This window comes from Oryctolagus cuniculus, chromosome 11 (genome assembly GCF_051225735.1).
Source record: "Oryctolagus cuniculus isolate XC-2025 breed Fujian yellow rabbit chromosome 11, ASM5122573v1, whole genome shotgun sequence".
NCBI lineage: Eukaryota > Metazoa > Chordata > Mammalia > Lagomorpha > Leporidae > Oryctolagus > Oryctolagus cuniculus.
The window spans coordinates 71021223-71044300 of record NC_142877.1 but is presented as its reverse complement, the minus strand read 5'-3'; the positions used below and the strand labels follow the sequence as shown (position 1 = coordinate 71044300).

Below are 23078 nucleotides of genomic sequence, written 5' to 3'. Positions count from 1 at the left end.
ATACCACCTGGAAACTTGTTAGAAATGCAACTTCTCTGGCCCTACTCCAGCTCCACTGTCCAAAGCTCCAGGGGTTGAGCCCAATACCAGGTGATTCTAATGCAAGATCATGTTTGAGAACCACTGCTGTATACAGTATAGGATGACAAGGAATTGAAATAATCTTTCTGAAGCTTTCTTAGGATTAAATTTGATTATGGTATACACTGCAGAGGTCCCTTAATCTAATGTCAGAATCTAATATATTTGTTGCCTTGTTTTTTTTAAAGATTTATTTATTTATTTGAAAGGCAGTTATGGAGAGGCAGAGAGAGAGAGCACTGAGCAAGTGCGCACGTATGCACACTCGGTCTTCCACCTGCTGGTTCACTCCCCAGATGGCCACAATGGCTGGAGAGCTGCACTGATCCGAAGGCAGGAGCCAGGAGCTTCTTCTGGGTCTCCCACATGGGTGCAGGGGTCCAAGGCCTTGGGCCATCTTCCACTCAGGCGATAGCAGAGAGCTGGCTGGATTGGAAGTGGAGCAGCCGGAACTTGAGCTGGCACCCATATGAAATGCCTGCACCGCAGGCAGCAGCTTTACCCACTATGCCACACCGCTGGCCTTGCCTTTCTTTTTAAATTATGTTCCTTCTGTCAGTTGCTTGAGAATGTTCATATCTAAGTCTGATTCTTGTTAAAAAGGCCCTAAAATCTGCCAGAAACACAGCCAGATGATTTGCTCTATTAGTAACACTTGCCTCCTACATCCTTCCTTCCTCCCTACTGAATGATTTAAAAACAGGAAGGGGATAACTTTTTTTTTAAGATTTATTTTATTTATTTGAAAGAGCTAGAGAGGTAGACAGAGAGAGGTAGACAGAGAGAGGTCTTCCATTCGCTGGTTCACTCCCCAGATGGCTGCAATGGCTGGAGCTGCGCCGATCCAAAACCAGGAGCCAAGAGCTTCCTCTGGGTATCCTATGTGCGAACAGGGGCCCAAGGACTTGGGCCATAGCAGAGCTAGATCGGAAGAGGAGCAGCTGGGACTAGAACTGGCACCCATATAGGATGCCGACGCTTCAGGTCAGGGTTTTAACCTGCTCCGCCACAGTGCCGGCCCCAGGGGATAACTTTGAATTTTCACAAGGTAAAGGAAAGGAGGGAATTTTTCTCACACAATATATATTTGAAAACGTGAGGAGTGGTGAAATGGTGCAGCAGTTATATCACTGCTTGGGACACCTGTGTCCTATATTGCAGTGCGGTTTGACTTCTGGCTACTCTGCTTCTGATCCAGCTTCTTCCAATGTATCCTGGGAGACAGAAGATGGCTCAAGGGGAGTGTTGTGGTATAGCAGGTAAAGCTGCTGCTGGTGATGCTGTCACCCATGGTTTGAGTCCTGGCTGCTCTACTTCTGAACAACTCTGTGCTAATGGCCTGGGAAAAGCAGCAGGAAGATGATCCAAATGTTTGGATCCCTGACATCTATGTGGGAGACCTGGATGAAGCTTCTAGCTTCTTGCTTTGGCCTGGTTCAACCCTGACTATTGTGGCCATAAGGAGAGTGAACCAGTGGATGAAGTCTCCCCCACTCTCCCAGACTCTGACTTTCAAATTAAATAAATAAAAAAAATAATAAAGATGGCTCAAGTGCTTGGGCCCCTGCCATCTACATGGTAGACCCGAATTAAGTTCTGGGCTCCTGCTTTCAGCTTGGCTCAGCCCTAGGGGCGCTTGAGGAGTGAACCAGAGGACGCAAGAGATCTCTCCTTTCCCTTTCAGGTAGATAAAAATAAACAGGAAGTCAGCTTACATCATCAGTGTCTTTAACTCGAAGAATCTGTTCTCTCAGATCTTGTAAATCATTAAATGTGGACTGTGCTGTGATGGAATAAACTAATGCAAATCCTTGTCCATTTTTCATGTACAAATCCCTCATTGCTGTAAATTGTTCCTGTGATATAAAGAAATGAATATTAGAAAACAATAATGTTTTGACAGTTTGACAATTTTCAAAGTCTAAAATTATAGCTTAATGAAGAATGTTGTAGTATTACATAACATTCCTTAAGATTACAGTCCATGGTCAGACACCATTTGGAACTGATAACAGTCTGTCCCCAAGAGCTACTTTAGCTCTTTAATATATCCAAAAGAGCAGAGTGCCCCAAATGTATCCCCCATTTATAGCTAACTCACAGTGCTCTTTTCTGGGGTCCATCTATCAGTATGCTACCTGTATCTGGTCCCTTCCCCACACTATTAGCACTGGAGGGTAAGAATATAGTGCCTGGGACAAATCAGGTACTGAAACACTACCTGAATGAATACCATACACCAGGAATAAATCTTTCCCTTGCCTTCTGATACCTACAAATGTAGTTTGTCTATAAATACACTGGAGGGGTTTAAGGTACCAATTCAAAAATTTTATACGGCCTATGTTGACTGAATGTATGTCCCAGTGTTTTCCACATTATTTGAAACATGGTAATATATCAAGTTGTTTCAAAAGCACTAGTGGAATTATGAAAATTTTCATTCTAACCAATTTTCTGATTAACTCTTCAATAACTGACCCAATTAATTACAACCTGCAATGTAAAAAAAAAGAATTCAAGAGAATAAGAGCTTAAGCTTAATGTGAGTAGAACATTTAAATTAGTTCAACTAATATTTATGTATAAAGTACTAGCATTTAAAAAGTCAGTATTATACAAACGGTGCATTTACTATTTCATTTTACATACCGTTCCCGCAGTATCCAAGATTTCAAGCATACATTGCTGTGCATCTACTTCAACTTGCTAGAGAAAAATTTAAAAATACACCATCATCATTTTTTATGCATCAAGACTATGTTAATATACACAAAAGCTAAAATAGTAAAAACAGAGACACAGACTATGGTAACTTTACAAGCTAATTTAACCAAGCAATAGTTTAACAAAACAGGAGAAAAAAGTTAAGTAATCAAGACTCAGAGACCTCCAAATTGCACTTGGTATAAAAATCATGTGTTCTCCAATCAATACAAGGATACCTATGATATCTATTCTGTCTCAACATGAATCATTCAGCAGTTAATTCGGGAGAAATTATTTTAAAGTAGCTTAAACAAATATAAAAGAAGCAACAGTTCCAACAATATCTGAAATAGAAACTCTATCTATCTTAATTGCCTTGTAAATCTTTAAGATATACCTTCATTTTTCTAGATCACTATATCCCCCTTACCACACTGGAACAAGATCTGGTAGCCTAGGAGGCAGTATCACGGTTAATAAATAGGAAGGAGGAATGGAAAAGTGTTTGCAAAACAGCAAGGCCTAGGATGGCTGCTACATAAATGTGGAGAGACAACTTCTTCTGCTACTAAGTCACAAATGCACATACACTGTCTTATTGTCACATGTTAAATTAGTGTACATTCTTTTTTGTGTTGTAAGCAGAGGCACTTAAGACTTTGTATGTTTATCTACAGGATAAAAAGGAGTTTGAGTGTAATCATTCTAGAGGGATGGAGGGGAAAATGGGGCTACCATTTGAAATGGATGGCTTGGCTATAAAGTTAGTGCATCAAATTGCAATTTTGGGTTCAGGATAAACTTAAAGTTCTGTAAGAGTGCGTGTAGGAGTGTCTGGTTCTCCTAAACTGGTAAACATTCAACACTAGGAAATAATAAAGTGTAAATTTTTACCACTAATTTTACAAATTAATTGTCTCTTTATCCTGTTTTAGTATATAATATTCAATAATTATAACAAGTAGTAATGTTTAATTTCAAAAGCAAATGGGCTTCTAAAGTAATATATACCTTTCTGTAAGAATCTTCTATCGTAGGATCATATTTTTCAACAAAAATTCCTTGAACAAACTGTACAGTCTGAAAAAAAAATTAACATACTATTGTAAGTCAAAGAAAAGAACAAATTCAAATATTTAAATTTCAAACTATAGTAGGCTCTGCATCCAGATTCAAACAATCACAGATCACAAATAATTGGGGAAAAATAACTGCATTTATACTGAGCATATAAAGGCTATTTTTAAAAATCACTTATTCCTAAATAATATAGTATAACAACTATTTACATGGTATTACACTGTATTAGGTATTATAAGTATTCTAGAGATGATTTAAAGTATACAGGAGGAAGTAGATAGGTGCAAACACCATAGCCTTTCACTTAAGGGACTTCAGTTTCTGAGGATTCTAGTATTCTCAGAGGATCCTGAATAAAGCTCCCAGGGATACCAACAGATGAATGTACTGATTTTACAGTAATACCACTGATGAAAAAAGAAGCATAACCAATACAGCATGTGAATGTGTGCATTTGGTTAAAAAATTACCCTGAAAAAGCCTGTCTTTAATAAAGACTTACATTTGAATTGTAACTAGAAATTGGCTAGTTATTGCTCACATTGTATACATTTCTCAGATTGATCCAAAAAAATCAAGTGCTATGCTAGGTGGTTATTCTAAATGTGTTATCTCACAAGGGAGAAAGAGAAGGTCAGTCTCCCTTCTTGTGGAGCTTTGTTAAACCCTAAACTATTCATCAAGTTATGTTCCCTTCATCAACCTTTACAAATTTTATCTTTATTCTTGATATATCATTACTTGATGCAGAAAACATGGCTGTTAACTAGACAGTCAAAAGCACTATTTGAAACATTTTGTATCTTCTTAAAAAAATATAGTATAATCCTATTCACGAGGAAAAAGAACAAAAATTCATTACTACTTGACTCTGAAATGCACACATTTAAATGCACAGACATTTATATGCTCTCATCTTCTCTGCTTAGCTCAAACTATATTCTAGTAGACTTCATGCTAGTCTGAACCAGTATTCCAGGGAAAAAATGATCGACCTAGATATAACTGAAAGTTGACTAAAATTACAAGAAAAAAACACTACATTGTTTCTAATGTCATTATGGGATTTCAACTTAACAATAAAGACAAATAATCAAAACCTAAAACTTAAAAAGAATATGCTGGAATAAAAAGTTCAGGTACAGTGAGCTTGACTTACCAGAGCAGACTTTCCAACACCTCCTGAACCAAGAACGACTAGTTTATATTCACGCATGATGCAACCTTTCTAAAATTTAGTACCCTGATAAAGAAAAAAAAAAACAGTATTTAAGTAAAGTCTTTGTATTCATGTACTTCTTATAAGGCATTCAAGCAAGTATAATTATTTAAAATGATTACCATGAAAATGAAGCACTCTAAAAACAGACTTAAAAGACTTGTACAGAGGTAGAAGCAAACTACACACTGACAGATACTAACTTTCAGCCACATCCCAACTTCAATTAGAATAAAGTATTAGGGACTGGTGCTGTGGCATAGCAGGTAAAGCCGCTGCAGCATCCCACATGGGTGCTGGTTCAAATCTTGGCTGCTCCGCTTCTGATCCAGCTCCCTGATAATGTGCCTGGGAAGGCAGTGGAGAATGGCCTGGGTGCTTGGGCCCTTGCACCTCTGTGGAGACCTGGATGAAGCTCCTGGCTTCAGCCCTGGCTCTTGCGGCCTTTTGGAGAGTGAACCAGCAGAAGAGTTCTCTCTGTGTCTCTGCCTCTCCCTCCTGTAACTCTATATTTCAAAAAATAAATAAATATTTTTTAAAAGAATAAAGTTTTAAGGAAAAATAGGAGCACTGAAAAACAGCAAAAAGGCTATTCTACTGGTTATATGACTATGACGGGTTATGTTTACCTCTCCTTTCTCAGAAGCCATCTACTCCAAAGACCAGGAAAATAATTACAAGCATGCGATAAACCACCTGTAACTGAGCCACAAGCAAAAGCAGAGTGTCTGAGTGCAGAGATATATGATCAAAATTTGTCTAATGAACAAAACAGACAAAAATCCCTGCCCTCATTGAACTAATGTTCTAGAAAGATGAATGGGATCCGGCAGAGTCTGCAAACAAATCTAGCCTTGTCATCAGGCATTTGTTATATAAAGTTTTATTTAAACACAGCCACATTCACTCCTTTGTGAATTGTCCCTGGTTTCTTTCATGTTGTAAAAGCAGTGTAAAGTAGTTGATAAAGACCAGTTATCCAGTCCTGAAGTGGGGGAAGATATAGATAAGGAGACAGTAAATGGGTCTAATCAGGTGCAAAACTAGAGGATGAGTTCCCACAGTGAAAAATTCTGAGTGTTCAGTATGGTACAATAAAAACCAAGAGAAAATAAAACCAAACCAAACAACTTCCTATTATCATTAGGAAATTTACATGTAAGGACAGAGAGAAGATTCTAAGTTTTCATGGCAGGGGATTAAATGAGAATAAAAAGTTCCCACATCAGGGCTAGCGCTAGGGCATAGCAGGTAAAGGTGCTGCCTGTAGTGCCAGCAACCCATATGGGCACTGGTTCGAGTCCTGGATGCTCCACTTCTGATCCAGCTCTTTGCTATGGCCTGGAAAAGCAGAAGATATCCCAAGCCCTTGGGCCCTGCACCTGCATTGGAAACCCGGAGGACACTCCTGGCTCCTGGTTTTGGATCGGCACAGCTCCTGCTGCGGCCATCTGGGGAGCGAGGATAGAAGACTTCTCTCTGCTTCTGCCTCTCTCTAACTCTGCCTTTCAGAGAAATAAATAAATCTTTAAAAAAGTTCCCACATTCCCAGAAACTAAATGGTCAGTAGTTATGGGACAAAAGTAGTTAACAGAACAGGGTTTTTTGTTTTGTTTTGAAGATTTATTTACTTTACTCGAAAGAGTTACAGAGAGGCAGAGAGAGAGGTCTTCCATCCATTAGTTCACTCCCCAAATGGCTGCCAAGAGCTGGAGCTGGGCTGATCCAAAGCCAGGAGCCTGGAGTCTCTTCCAGGTCTCCCACAAGGGTGCTGGGGCCCAAGGGCTTGGGCCAACCTCTACCGCCTTCCCAAGACATTAGCAGAGAGCTGGGTCTGAAGAGCAGCAGCCAGGACTTGAACCAGTGCCCACATGGGATGCCAGCAGTGCAGGTGGTGGCTTTACCCAGTAGGCCACAGCACCCCCAGAACAAGTTTTATAAAATCTTAATCATGGTAACAAGTACCAGAAGCCTCAAATTTAATCAACCATTAACAATCTGAGCTTGCTTAAAATTAACCAACTACTGATGGCCTCTTACTTCTGAAAGTGAGCCAATCAAGAATATACTCATTTCAGTAAACACACTTCTGAATGCCAAAAATCAAAAATGTCTCACTTGACTGACAGTGCTTCTACAGCTGACATAATTCACTAGTGCTTTCGGGAATTTGTTAGTCTCTGAAACAGTTTCCAAAAACCCTACAAGACAGCAAGCAGTCTGCTCTGCTCAGGGGAGGCAATACCTGACCCAGATAGCTTTTCTCTTAAATAATCACTAACTTCAGCTTAGTGTTGTTTCAGATATTGAATGTCATTTCTTATCCCTGCAGCTGATGTTAAGACTCTCATTGGCATCATTCCCAACAGTTGTACTGAATGGCTCCTTGTGTCCAATTTGTCAGTCTCACCATCGACAGAGGCTCCAATTTGGCTCCTCAAGTTCACACCACTGAATTAACTGTTTATCATTAGATCTGTAACCAAATAGGTCTTTTTTATTTTAAGATTTATTTATTTATTTGAAAGTCAGAGTTACACAGAGAAGGAGAGGCAGAGAGATCTTCCATCCACTGGTTCACTCCCCAATTGGCCACAATGGCCAGAGCTGCACCAATCTGAAGTTAGGAGCTTCTTCCAGGTCTCCCATGAGGGTGCAGGGGCCCAAGGACTTGGGCCATCTTCTTCTGCTTTCCTAAGCCATAGCAGAGAGCTGGATCAGAAGTGAAGCAGGAGGGACTTGAACCAGTGCCCATATGGGATGCCAACACTGCAGGTGGTGGCTTTACCCACTACGCTACAGTGCCAGCCCCCCCAATATATCTTTGTATTCCAATTCAAGCTGGTCCCAAGTATGCCAGGTTGAAGAGGAGTAAAACTAGTAACCAATTAAGGAGGCAGAAGATGATGGCGGAAAATGTAGTTGGGTCCCTGCTACCCACACTAGAGACCTGGATTGAGTTTCTAGGCTCCTGGCTTCAGCCTAGCCCAGCCCCAGCTGTTGTTATTTGGGGAGTGAACCTGCAGATGGGAATTCTCTTCTGTCTCTTATACAAATAATATATAGAAAAAATGACAGTTATTTGAGTTTTGAGATATGGCAATATCCACTTAACACACAACATACACTCATTAAAATTTAAAACACTTTTACCAGGCAGAGTTAGACAGTGAGAGAGAGATAGACAGAAAGGTCTTCCTTTTTCCGTTGGTTCACCCCCCAAGTGGCCGCTATGGCCGGCGTGCTGCACCGATCCGAAGCCAGGAGCCAGGTGCTTCTCCTGGTCTCCCATGCAGGTGCAGGGCTCAAGGACTTGGGCCATCCTCCATTGCCCTCCCGGGCCATAGCAGAGAGCTGGCCTGGAAGAGGGGCAACCGGGACAGAATCCGGCGCCCTGAGGAGGAGGATTAGCCTACTGAGCCACGGCGCCGGCCCCCACATATCTCTTAATAACCATTTATCCCAAGACCCCTTTTCTTGACTGTAGTAATCTTTTTTAATTAAAGATTTTATCAGAGCCGGCGCTGTGGTATAGGTTAAGCCTCTGCCTGCAGTGCAGGCATCCCATATCAGTGCTGGTTCAAATCCTGGTTGCTCCACTTCCTATTCAGCTCCCTGCTAATGCACCTGGGAAAGTAATAGAGGCTGGTTCAAGTACTTGGGCCCTGCACCCATGTCGGAGACCTGGAAGAAGATCCTGGCTCCTGGCCATTGCAGCCATTTGGGGAGTGAACCAGCAGACGGAAGATCTCCCTCTCTCTCTCCTTCTATTACTGCCTTAATAAATAAATAAATGTTTAAAAAATTATAAAGATTGCGGGCCGGCGCCGTGGCTCACTAGGCTAATCCTCCGCCTAGCGGTGCCGGCACACCGGGTTCTAGTCCCGGTCGGGGCGCCGGATTCTGTCCCGGTTGCCCCTCTTCCAGGCCAGCTCTCTGCTGTTGCCAGGGAGTGCAGTGGAGGATGGCCCAGGTGCTTGGGCCCTGCACCCCAGGGGAGACCAGGAGAAGCACCTGGCTCCTGGCTCCTGCCATTGGATCAGCTTGGTGCGCCGGCCGCAGCGCGCTGGCCGCGGCGGCCACTGGAGGGTGAACCAACGGCAAAGGAAGACCTTTCTCTCTGTCTCTCTCTCTCACTGTCCACTCTGCCTGTCAAAAAAAAAAAAAAAAAAAAAAAAAAAAAAAAAAAAGATTGCATTTATTTGAAAGGCAGAGTGACAGAGGAAAGGAGGGAGAGACAGAGATGATATCCATCCATTGCCCACAACAGCCAGGGCTAGGCCAGGCTGAAGCCAGGAGTCAGGAACTCCATTAAGATCACCCATATGGGCTGCAGGAAACCAAGCACTTGGGCCATCTTCTGTTGGCTTCCAGGTTCATTAGCAGGAAGCTGAATGCAAAGTGTAGACAGGACTTGAAGCGGGCACTGATATGGATGTGGGTGCCCCCAAGCGACGGCTTAACCAATCACCCCACAACACCTACCCAGGTAATCACTCTTATTTATCATAGGTTTATGTGGTCAAAGCCACACTTTCCTCTTAAAACAATTCTTGTGTCTTTTAGAAACAGCCAATACAAACTTAACTTTTACAGTTAGATTGGTAAATGATGAAAACTGTTGACCTAAACAATTGGACTAGGTTCAACCTGTGAAATGTCATGATTAATGCTTTATGAGGAATTATACTGACAAAAAAATGGGACAAAATATCATTAAATACTTTTTCACCTGGCATTCCAGGGCCTCAAAATAAAACAACTAAGATATTCCTTTGTTTGTTCTTCCCTATCAAACTTTGGGAATCCAACTCTTTGTGAATCACTTTATCTCCTGTTCTTTTTGCTCTTTTTCTTTAACCTGTGAAATGAACTGCTGTCCTTGAAGGTTTCTTAGGAAAGGAACAATTATATCACATAACAGCCTCCTTGAATTATCATAGAAGGCATAGAAATTGAATCTAAATTCTGGTCTAGAATTTAGTTGAAGTTATACTTAACAATTTTCTAAAGTTCAGGAAGACTGACAAATCTGATGCAGAATTCAGGGATCTGTTAGATGGTTACCAACTTAATTGCTACCCCTCAACATATTTAAATGACCCAGCATATTTAAAAGACTTGACCAGGTCAGGCATTTGGTATAGCAGTAAAGATGCCACTTTGACATCCACACCCAATATGAGGGTGCCTGGGCTGTAGTGCTGGCTTTGTATCTGATTCCACCTTTCTGCTACTATATACCTTGGAGGCAACAGGAAATGGCTCAAGTAATTATACAGGAGGCCTGGGTTGAATTCCTGACTCATGGCTTCTGCCTAGCCTAAATCTCACTGTTGCTGGCATTTGGGAAGTGAAATGGTGGATAGGAGGTCTTGTTGTCTCTGCGTCTCTTTTTACCCTTCTGATTAAATAAATGAATAAAGGAATTACAGAGACCAGCATTGTGGTGGAGCAGGTTAAGCTGCTACCTGTGATGCAGGTAATCTATATAAGCCCCAGTTAGAATCCTGGCTGTTCCACTTCTGATCCAGCTCCTTGCAAACGTGCCTGGGAAGGCAGCATAGGATGGCTCAAGTGCTTGAATTTGAATTAATATGGATTAATTTGCAAATACAGCTACCTGCACTAAGCTTCATATTAACTAATGAAGAACACCTACACCTTCATCTTCCTTGGTTAAACAAGATAGAATGTGGCATACATCCAAAACGAATTTCGGAGTGGTCTCTATAGTGCTACTAAAGACACTTGTTCATCTTCATAAGCAAAAAAGTGCAACTTCTACATACATTAAGTAGGCATTTAAATAATTCCAAATATGACATGATTCACACTTTCTAAAATCTATGCTTACAGTTGAAGAAAATTAAATTTCTTTGAAAAACTATCAAAACACTGAAAATCCCACTAAAAATACAAAGCATTTTCTACACTAACTTTCCAAATGCATAAATATTTGTTACTTATCTTTAAACAAAGTTCATTTTGGGTAATTTTTAGAACTATTAAAGATTTCTGGGGCTGGCGCAGTGCACAGTGGGTAAAGCCACGTCTGCAGTGCTGGAATCCCATATGGACACCGGTTCGAGTCCCGGCTGCCCTACTTCCGATCCAGCTCTCTGCTACGGCCTGGGAAAGCAGCAGAAGATGGCCCGAGTCATTGGGCCCCTGCATCCTCATGGGAGACTCGGAAAAACCCCTGGCTCCTTGCTTCGGAATGGCGCAGCTCCAGCTCTTGCGGCCAACTGGGGAGTGAACCAGTGGATGGAAGACCCCTCTATGCCTCTCCTTCTCTTTCTCTGTAACTCTTTCAAATAAATGAAGGTTAAACACACACACACACAACCTGGGTGCTATATTCATTTGTTTAAAAGTTGCTTACTTAGTACTTTTACAACTTTCTCTATTTACTTCGCATATCATGGCTTTTCTTGCATTGGTTCTTTTAAACAATTTAAAAGATTACTTAATTCCAATCTCGGAATAAACCATTGCAAAGGCATGAAAAGAAAGAAAATAAAACTTCCTAGGGCTCCTTTCAAACTCAGCTTTCACTGGCTGCTTCATAACTGCTTGAAATCAAAGTGGAGGAAAACAAAATCATATTCTATTTTAAGTTCACTAAACTTACTTATTATTTTTTTAAAAAGATTTATTTATTTAAAGTCAGAATTAGAGACAGACAGAGAGATCTTCAACCCACTGGTTCACTCTCCAAATGGCCACAACAGCCAGTACTGGGCCAGGCCAAAGTCAGAAGCCAGGAGCTTCACCTAGACCTCCATGTGGGTGCAGGGACCTAAGCACCTGGTCCATTTTCCACTGCTTTAACAGGTGTCCAAGCAGGGAGCTGGATTGGAGGTAGAGCAGCTGGCACTTGAACCAGTGCCCATATGGGATGCCAGTACTGCAGGTAGTGGTTTAACCTGCTATGTCATTGTGCTGGACCCTTTAAGGGGGTATTTTAATCAGTTCTTGGTTAACTATTTGGTATAGACATTTCTAGAGGATACACTCCATTCCAAGAACTGCACTAGAAATGGAAGATTAGAAAATAAAATCTAAGAAGTGAGACCTTCCACCAAAGCTATTTAAATAGAGCATTCAATATTTCAACATCAATAAATATATATTGAGAAACTATATATGTTAGAGGCTGTTCTAGGCAATGAGAATAGAGCAATGAACAAAAAATCCTGTCCTCAGAATTTATAATCTAGAAGGAGAAAACAGTCAATATGAAATATGCAAAGATGTGATAAACAGTGTAGAGAAAAAAATACAGCGAGATGATTATGAAAATATGTGGATTACTTTATATAAGGTGTTTTTTTTTTTTAAGATTTATTTATTTGAAAAGCAGAATTACACAGAAAGGTTACGGGGGGGGGGGAGGGTGTCTTACATCTGCTGCTCACTCCCCGAATAGCCTCAATGGCTAGAGGAGGGACATTCTGAAGCTGGGAGCCTAGAGCTTCTTCCAGGCCACAGCAGAGAGCTGGATCAGAAGTGGAGCAGCTGGGACTTGAACTGGTGCCCATATGAGATGCCAGCACTGCAGGAGGCGGCTTTACCCACTATGCCACAGCACTGGCCCCTGTGAGGTGGTTTTAATAAAAGACTTCTAGGGGCTGGTACTATGGCCTACTGGGTAAAGCTGCTGCCTGTAGTGTTGGCACTCCATATAGTCACCATTGAGTTCCAGCTGCTGCACTTCAGATCCAGTACTCTGCCATGGCCTGGGAAAGCGGTAGAAGATGGCCCAAGTGCTTGGGTCCCTACACCCGTGTGGGAGACTGGGAAGAAGCTCCTGCCTCCTGCTTTTGATTGGCGCAGCTCCGGCCGTTGTGGCCAAATGGGGACTGAACCAGCGGATGGAAGACCTCTCTCTCTCTCTGCCTTTCCTTCTCTGTATAACTCTTTCAAATAAATAAATAAATATTTTTAAAAAATGAAAGATTTCTATATGGAAGTACTATATGAGTATAGGCTGAATATCCAGAGTTCTGTTACTGCACTTTTTTTTTTTTTTTTTTTAAAAGATCTATCTGAAAGGCAGAGCTACAGAGAGAAGGATAAAGAGATCTTCCATCTGCTGGTTCACTACCCAAATAGCTGCAATGGCTGGGACTGGGCCAGGACCTTCTCCCGAGTCTTCCACGTGGGCACAGGGGCCCAAGCACTTTGGCCATCTTCTGCCGCTTCCCCGGGCACATTAGCAGGGAGCTGGATTGGAAGCGGAGCAGCAGGGTCTGGAACGGGTGCAATGCAGGAACCCCAGGCAGAGGCTTAACCTGCTGTGCTCCAACACCGGCCCCTCAATACACTATTAAATTAAATCCTGTTTTTGACAAAAGGCTTTACCAGTGGGCTTTGTAATCATCTTTGGTAACAATTTATTCATGGTTGATGTTAAATTTGGATTTGGAAGTTGGAAATTCACCCAGAATCCACTGGAATAATGGCTTTGGAGGCCCTTCTTCTTTTTTTCCTTTTTCTTTTTTTTATTTGACAGGTAGAGTTATAGACAGTGAGAGAGAGAGACAGAGAGAAAGGTCTTCCTTCCGTTGGTTCACTCCCCTAATGGCTGCCACTGCTGGTGCGCTGCGCTGATCCGAAGCCAGGAGCCAGGTGCTTCCTCCTGGTCTCCCATACAGGTGCAGGGCCCAAGCACTTGGGCCATCCTTCACTGCACTCCCAGGCCAACAGCCAGTGCCCCAACTGGGACTAGAATCTGGGGTGCCGGCGCTGCAGGCAGAGGATTAGCCAAGTGAGCCACAGCACCGTGGAGGCCCCTTCTTTTGATAGGAGCAAAAATGAAATTTCTGGAGAAATCTAAATGTAGGTTATTTGGTTTTATGAGGTCCTATTTTCCAGTATGTATAAAAAGCCCTTCAGTGATTTCCTTTGTTGACTTTTTAAAAATTTATTTATTTATTTGAAAGTCAAGAGTTACACAGAGAAAGAAGGAGAGACAGAGAGAGGTCTTCTATCTGCTGGTTCACCCCCCAATTGGCTACAATAGCCAGAGCTATGTCAATCCAAAGCCAGGAGCCAGGATCTTCAACTGGATCTCCCATTCTCCTGCTTTCCCAGGTCATAGCAGAGTTGGATTGGAAGTGGAGCAGTTGGACTTGAACTGGCACCCATATGGGATGCTAGCACTGCAGGCGGCAGCTTTACCTGCTACACCACAGCACCAGCCCCTCCTTTATTGACTCGTTTAGGAGGACATTCCCTTCTTTTCCCCTATGGTCCAACATTAAACTCATAGACTAAGGGTGTTCCTAACTAGCATACACTAAGGATGCAGTTCTTGGGAGGGCAGTATCAAGGAAATGCCTGGGAAGTAGTCACACACTTGTCCCACAGTGTCCCTCCCTTGGCAGGCTGAACACCAACACTTTAGGCCTTTGATTATGTACCATCTGGTATTATTTTATGAGACAACAAGCTATAGAAAGCATAACATTATCTTGGGATTTAAGAGGCTTGGCTCTATTTTAAAAGTCATACGTTGTGAGGTAAACTACTTAATTCTCTTTCCAGGTTCCTGGCCTGTAAAAGGAGGGAATGAGGAATGGAGAAATACTGAACAATCAAATGACTTACATGCTAGGTCTGAAGCATCGAGTGTTTAGGGAATGGTGTGGACTGTGGCCAAAGAGCAGATGCTTATACAGGTAAAGCTCTTTCAATTCTAAAAATTATGACTATTGTGCTAATCAACAGACATGTTGATTTAGACTCTGGGGCAGCACTTTGTAATGTTTCTAGATTAGCAGATCTCTGAAGTCCTTTTCAATTCTAAAATGTATTATAAAACTGTAATGTGGGGTTGGCGTCATGGTGTAGCAGGTTAAGCAGCAGCCTGTGATGTGGACAAATTAAATAAGAACGTACATGGTTGTTAAAAGTTTTAAATGTCATTACCATCATTAACCAGATGCATAGTGGCTCTTATTTTTTTACTTTGGTATCTATTATTTGGTTTAGAAATATTTCTTGAATCAATGAATAGCTAAAGAACAGAAATTCATGTTCAGCAAAGGAAAAGAACTATGTAGATTTTTATATTTATTATTTTTATATTTTAAAATATTTATTACTTTTTTTTTGAAAGGAGGAAATAGAGAGAGAGGTTCCACCAGCTGGTTCATTCCCCAAATGACTGCAATGGCTGGAGCTGGGCTAATCAGAAGCCAGGAACCAGGAACTTCCTCTGGGTGTCCCACATGGGTTCAGAGGCTCATGCACTCGGGCCATCTTCTACTGCTTTCCCAAGCGCATTATCAGGGAGATAGATTGGAAGCAGAGCAGCTGGGACTTAACTGGCGCCCATATGGGATGCCAGTGCTGCAGTGGGAGGCTTAACCTGCTATGCCACAGTAGCAGCCCCAGAACTATGTAGATTTTTAAAAGACCATTAACACTTTACCTTTTTTTAGGTAAACTGCCATTGAAGTTCACATCAATTATTGACTGATATAAATCTCAACTAAGGATGAATTATCCAAATCTTGGCACTGAAAATACATAGTTCTTATATTGTCCTTTAGAAATTATATAGCCCAGTAGAAAGAAAATGCCCTGAGACAGAAATAATGTTAAAACCAACAACTTTGTGGCTCCAGAAACACTTGAAAATCTGACTTATTCTTTAAATCTCATTAAAGAAAAATAGCTACTGTCGCTCCCCATCTTCGTGGAGGAATGACACAGGACCCTGCGCTGTTCTTTTGTCTGCTCGGCCCTCCCCGGGTTTGCTGCTGGTTCTTCCTGGGTTGGCTACTGTCCCTTCCACCTCCGTGGAAGGGCGGTTCCCCCTGCCACTTTCCCCACTTCCGCAGGGGAGCGGCACACCGCCGGCCGGCTCTCTCGGGGGCTGCACAGATGTTCCCTTTAGATGTTCCTGGTGCATGTTGTCTCTCTCCTCCTTTATAGTCCTCTTCCGCCAATCCCAACTTGGCTGCCCACACGCCGAGTACGCTGCTCTCCTCCAATCAGGAGCAGGATCAGCTCCTGGAGGTCATCACTCAGGTTGGCAAAAGGCAGCTGCGTAGAAGCTGTTTTCTCCTCTCCCAGCGCCATATTGTGGGAGAGCAGATGCATAGAATAAGTCTTAATTCCAGTAACTTAGTCTAGTCCGAGTTGCTCCCCACAAGCTACTCTAAGAATCAAATCCTAGGGCACCAATTTGAGTCCTGGCTGCTCTACCTCTGATCCAGCTCCCTGCTAATGTTCCTGGGAGAGCAGTGGAAGATGGCCCAAGTAATTGGGCCTCTCTGCACCCACATGGGAGACCCTGAAGAAGCTCCTGGCTCCTGACTTCAGACTGGTCCAGCTCCAGTCATTGTGGCCATTTAGGGAGTGAACCAGAGGATGGAAGATCTCTGTCTCTCCTTCTCTCTCTGTAACTCTGCCTTTCAAATAAATGTTAAAAAAAAAGTCTAATCCTTAAAAAGTGATAAACATTTTTAAAACTTAATTTTTTCCATTAAAATATTATGTCAAAGTGCTTCTACATGGCTATAGTCAAATTTTTCCAAAATGCTGGTAACAAACAGTTCTCCTATATGCAAGTTTTTTAGTTACAATCTCCCAATCCCCCTTTTTCACAATTCTGTGATCTTAAATTATAAAGAAAGCTAAGTAAAAACACTTAACTACTGGTTTCTTATATCAAATGACTATTTCTCCCACTGAACACTTTCTGGAAGAGAATATACTTGATTTCTCCTTTCCACCTCCAAGTAGTATTTTAATAGCTAACAAAGTTTACTGTGTTCTCTTCTTATTCCCAAATAAAAGTCACTTATTCAAATGTCAGCAGAACCTGGTACTAATATGTTGGACATAATCAATGACAGAATTCAAAACTCCTGTGCAAACAAAAATTATTCTGGACTCTTATCTTGTTGAGGTCAGCCATTAGTAAGTGTCTGGCATGTAAAAGATTTTTTTTTTTTTTTTTTTTTTGACAGGCAGAGTTAAGACAGTGAGAGAGAAAGACAAAGAGAAAGGTCTTCCTTCCATTGGTTCACCCCCCAATGGCCTCTGCGGCCGGCGCACCACGCTGATCCAAAGCCTGGAGCCAGATGCTTCTCCTGGTCTCCCATGCGGGTGCAAGGACCAAAGCACTTGGGCCATCCTCCACTGCCCTCCTGGCCACAGCAGAGAGCTGGCCTGGAAGAGGGGCAACTGGGACAGAATCTGGCACCCCAACTGGGACTAGAACCTGGGGTGCCGGCGCCACAGGCGGAGGATTAGCCTAGTGAGCCCTGGCGCTGGCCAAGAATTTTAACATATAACAATGTATAGGTAAATCAAGTCAAGACATTACAATTGTATAAATCCCACTGGCAACAAAATATAATATATGTAACTGCTATTATGAGATGGATGATGGCTAAATTTAAAAAGAATATATTCAAAATGAAACTGGTTTTCCAACTAAAACATTATCCGATTTTAAAAATATTTATTTATTCATTCATTCATTTATTCATTTTATTTGAAAGAGACAGAGATTTCCCATTTGCTGGTTCATTCCCTAAATGTCTGAAACAGCTAGGGCTGGGCCAGACAGGAGACAAAAGCCTAGACTATAATCTGGCTCTTTCATGGTCCCTTCTAAGGCCCCCTTATTAGAAAATTTTACATCAATTTACACTGATAGGAAGCAGATATTGCATTTTACTAAAAGGACGATGGGCCCACAAGTTAATTATGGAAACTATTTCTCTTCAGATGTATTTTCCTAATGAATACAGTATAAACAGTAGAATGCTATACATTAAAAATGTTGGAGGAAAAAAAGTAATAAGAGGCCCTAACACTACCTCTTATATACTTTTTTTCAAAACAAAATTTCTGGGGCTGGCCTTGCGCAAGATGCCGCTTGCAATACCAGAATCCCATATTGGAGCACCAGTTTGAGTTCCAGTTGCTCCACTTCCAATCCAGCTTCCTGCTGATGTGCTTGGAAAGGCAGAGGAGGATGGCCCAAGTACTTGGGTTCCTGTCACCCTGTGGGAAATCTGGATGAGTTCCTGGCTCCTGTGGCCACTAGGGAGTGAACCAGTGGATGCAAGATCTCTTGTGTGTCACTCTGCCCGTTAAATAAATAAATAAATCTTTTAAAAAAGAAATCTAACAAATAGAAAATAAAACAAAGCTGTTCAAATGAATACTGCTTATCATATTTACTTTCTGATTTTCTTGCCTCTCTAGTAAGGAGAAAAAAAAAAACGGAAAATATTTCCATTCTTATTTATATTCTGCCAGGAAAGACCTTCTCTGTGAACCAGATTTCAAACCTAGTCAATGTATAACTTATAGATCATCAAACTATTGGCAGCATTTTCTCTATTCTGACCATATTTATAATGTTTCAAGTAGGAAAATTCTTCCCTTGCTCTCTCATGTATTAATATGGGTAGCAAATAAAACTTAACTCCAATTAATCACAACCTTTCACTGAAATATTCAAACATAATTTGACATACAATTTAAGGAAATCTTTTTCAGTTTTATTACTGTGGTTCCTTTCACTTTAGTATGTGATCACATCTTAGATTATATTAACAATTTATCAGTAATCTGACAAATGCAGAAGAACTAGTTTCTTTACAGATTTCTCAGCTGAGTCAACAAAGGAGCAAGGGAGTTAAGTAACCAGAAAGTGGAGGGACCAACAATATCTCAAAAACAGGCAAGAATAAATAATGTGGGCTGAAGAACACCCAGATTTTAGCAGCTCCTTCCAAAGGAGCTCCTCCATCTCATCACATCTAGCAACAACTCTATCAGCATGCATACAAACTCAAAAATGGTCTTGCACACATGATTAGATAAACGAGTATGGACATTAGCTTTATTATTTGCTATTTGTCTTAAGATCTGATTTAAGCATATTAATATGCGGCCTACTCCTAAAATGCTTGAGTTGACTTGCAGCAACAACCTATATATTTAAGATGGTGAAAACCAAAATTAAGAGGTTAGAAGCAGTATACCACATAGAAGGAAAAAAAAAAAAACTCCAGGAAACTGACATAAGGATAGTTAAGACAACTGGTAATTTCAGCTTTAGTCAACACCACTGTATGGATATTAAGGGCCTACCATACATAGCTAGTGTAGCTATGATATGCACACATCTCAGGATCCCTATTTTTAACAGGATGTTAACTCACCACTACCATCTAACATGGACCTATTTGGCTAAGATCTCACATTTTTTTCTTTTAAAGATTTATGCACTTGCAGGGAAGAGTGACAGAGAGGGGGTGGAGAAAGAAAGAAATCTATGTGCTGGTTCACTCCCTAAATGGTTGCAATTGCCTGGGCTGGTCCAGGTTGAATCCAGCAGCTTCGAAGTCCATTTGGGTGTGCCTTGCTGGTTGCAGAGGCCCTAGTACTTGGGCCATCCTCCACTGCCTTTCCAGATGTATCAGCAGAGAGCTGGAGCTAAAGTGGAGCCATCAGAACTCAAACTGGCACACTGATATGGGGATGATGGTGTCACAAAGCTGTAGTTTAACCCACTGTGCCACAACACTGGTCTCAAATGTATTAACAGATTAAGGCAGATATATAGAGAAGGTTTTATCTTTTTAACTCAAGAAACTGCTTTGGGTATCTGTAAGTTCATAAAAAAAAATGTTAGGACTTAACACTTCACAGTCTGGGATCTATGTATAATGTTCAACGCTACATGAGCAACACTTTTAACACAGACCTTGAATATAGGACACTTATTTGTTAAGCGAGTCAAAAAATCAGTTTCTTGCCCTACAGTGGGGTTGGCAAACTACAGCCTCAGGCCAGATCCCATCTGTTGCTTGTTTGTTGTAGATAGTTTTTCTGGAACACAGCTATTATCATAAAGTTTTACTGCAATGGAACCATGCTTATTCATAGCCATACTCATTATGTACTGTCTGTGGTTGCCTTCAGGCTACAATGGTTATGACAGAGACTGTGTGGTCAATAAAGCCTAATTTTTAAAAATCTGGCCCTTTCCAGAAAAAGTTTGTCAACATCTGCCCTACAGATGAGCGCCTAGAAGAGACAAAGATAGGTCTTTTCTATTCGGAGGTAAATGAGTTTCACCTCAAATACCAACTTAAAATACTAATGGCTATCTATAATTGAGAATGAGTTTGAGATCAACTCAGGCTCAAAAAGACTCAAAGGGAAAGAGTACAGTTCTCAACTACCAATATCTATCTACTGTGTTAACAAGGAGAAACTATGTTGTAACTTTAAGAACATCTGAATTATTTCTGTCACAGAATACTTTACTTTTAGTTTCTAGTACTATTTTTTGATAGCTACACAAATTAAATTACCTGCAAAACAGATGCCAAAAAAACCAGACCAAAAGACATGTAAAGAATTACTGAGAATGATCTACCTGAATGTTGAAGACTGGTTTCCAAAAGCAATGATTTTGGTTCTGGACTAGTTGATCTCATTCATTTTTTTTTTTTTTTTTTTAAGATTTATTTATTTATTTGAAAGTCAGAGTTCTCCAGGGAGAGAAGGAGAGGCAGAGAGGGGGAGAGAGGGGTGGAAGGAGAGAGAGAGAGAGAGAGAAAGAGAAAGAGAAAGGGGGGGTGCCTTCCATCTGCTGTCTCACTCTCCAATTGGCTGCAATGGTCGCAGCTGCACCGATCCGGAGCCAGGAGCCAGGAGCCTCTTCCGGGTCTCCCGCGTGGGTGCAGGGGCCCAAGGACTTGGGTCATCCTCTACTGCTTTCCCAGGCCACAGCAGAGAGCCTGATTGGAAGTGGAGCAGCTGGACCCGAACTGGCGCCCATACGGGATGCTGGCACTGCAGGTGCCGGCCCCTCCCTCACTCATTTACCAACTTGAGGTACCAGGAACATAACTGAATCCATCAATGGATTCAGTGTTTAAGGTCATTATGAGGATGATAAAATAGCATTATATTGTGAAACTAAATTAAGAAGGTAAGCCTAGAATAAAATATCTAAAAACTTCATCGAGCTTTATAGATTAAGTTGGAAAGGACAAGTTGGGTAAAGTATAATTTACATTTAAAAATGGATATCAAATCTCTTAAATTTGCCAACTTTGATTCTTGAAGTGGTTAATCTAATATTAAAGCATTCATGTTGGGGCTGGCGTTGTGGTGTAGTGAGCTAAGGCTCTGCCTGCAGTGCTGACACCCTATATGGGCGCCAGTTCGTGTCCTGGCTGCTCCTCTTCCAATCCAGCTCTCTGCTATGGTCTGAGAAAACAGTAGAAGATGGCCCAAGTGCTTGGGTCCCTGCACCCATGTGAAAGACCCAAAGAAGCTCCTGGCTCCGAATCAGGCCTGCTTCAGCCGTTGTGACCATTTGAGGAGTGAACTAGCAAATGGAAGACCTTTCTGTCTTTCCCTGTCTGTCTCTGACTCTTAGACAAATAAATAAATCTTGGAAAAAAAAAAAAATCCATGTTGCTGAGGCTCTGAAGTTTTTCTTCAAAATATTTTTTGGAAAAAATCCTTTGATGGCCAGCAAAAACATTTCTGATCTAGAACATTTTAGAAATGTTCTGTGTCTATGGGAAGTTATCTGTATGATTCTTTAAAAAGTTTACATAGTCCTCGTACATATCAGATTTCATTCAATCTTCAGGACAACCTTATGAAGACAAGGTATTGTCTTCAGCCAAGGATCTGAAATTAGGTTATTTACCCAAGGTTGCATAACTACAATACTGTAAAATTAGGACAAGAATCTAGACTGGTGTTATTCAACAGAATGTCTGTGGTCAGGATAATGTCCTATATTTACACTATCTAGTACAGTGTATCAAGTGATTGAAATATGGTTAGCAAACCTGAGAATCTCTAAACCACTAGGTTTTTGCCTGTGAAACTATGGGATGAAGCATCCAGAGCTTCAACACTTGCCTTTCTTTTCTCTCCAATATGCCTCTGATGAGAAAGTTTTCCTAAAATTTTTTTTTTTTTTTTTGACAGGCAGAGTGGACAGTGAGAGAGAGAGACAGAGAGAAAGGTCTTCCTTTGCCGTTGGTTCACCCCTCAATGGCTGCTGCGGCCGGCGCACCACGCTGATCCAAAGCCCGGAGCCAGGTGCTTCTCCTGGTCTCCCATGAGGTGCAGGGCCCAAGCACTTGGGCCATCCTCCACTGCACTCCCTGGCCACAGCAGAGAGCTGGCCTGGAAGAGGGGCAACCGGGACAGAATCCGGTGCCCTGACCCGGACTAGAACCCAGTGTGCCGGCACGGGAGGCGGAGGATTAGCCTATTGAGCTGTGGCGCTGGCTCCTAAATTTTTAATGGATACATAACAGGTAAGATTTTCTGTTGGAAGTAACAAATAAAATTTATATAGAAAAAGGAGTCATTAAAAGCTATCAAGCAACTATCAAAATTATTGTGAGAACTATAGAATCAAGCTCTGGGTGTACATAGCTATAAACATTCAAACCACATTAGAAAATTGGTCAGGTAAGGAAATTGCTGTCAAGGCTATCCACCAAGTCTGATTAGTTTTTTTTTTTTTTTTTTTTTTTTAAGACACTGAAGAAACTCTCTAAAGACAATCACCCCACACATCTGACGTGTTTAAGACAGATACGATGTTAGATGTAGTCTGGCTGTTACATGCTACAACCTGGGACAAGAAGCAAGGAGCTATGCCTAGGGTATTTGAAGAGGCAGTAAAACAAAGTCACTGATGGGAATTGTGGGAAAAGAGGTCTCAAGAGGTCAAGTTAAAACTTTTTTAAAAAAAGATTTATTTATTTGAAAGACAGAGTTACAGAGAGGCAGAGACAGAGAGAGGTTTTCCATCCATTGGTTCACTCCCCAAATGGCCGGAATGTCTGGAACTGAGCCAATCCGAAGCCAGGAGCTTCTTCCGGGCCATCCGTGTGGGTGCAGGGGCCCAAGAACTTGGGCCATCTTCCACTGTTTTCCCAAGCACATTAGCAAGGAGCTAGAT

At 41.5% G+C, this 23078-nt stretch overlaps 1 protein-coding gene across 4 annotated transcripts in view; it reads right to left on the bottom strand.

Annotated features, from left to right (window-relative positions):
• Window positions 1-23078, bottom strand: part of RAP1B (RAP1B, member of RAS oncogene family) — a 42637-nt gene that overhangs the window by 5722 nt on the left and 13837 nt on the right. For all 4 annotated transcript variants that reach the window (XM_017341970.4, XM_002711319.6, XM_070052590.2 and 1 more), the window contains exons 2-5: window positions 5030-5113; window positions 3802-3870; window positions 2734-2790; window positions 1797-1937 (exon numbers count right to left, since the gene is read on the bottom strand). In XM_017341970.4, coding sequence (XP_017197459.1) covers window positions 1797-1937; window positions 2734-2790; window positions 3802-3870; window positions 5030-5086 — 324 coding nt within the window. In that variant the 5' untranslated portion in view covers window positions 5087-5113. The remainder of the gene's footprint in view (window positions 1-1796; window positions 1938-2733; window positions 2791-3801; window positions 3871-5029; window positions 5114-23078) is intronic.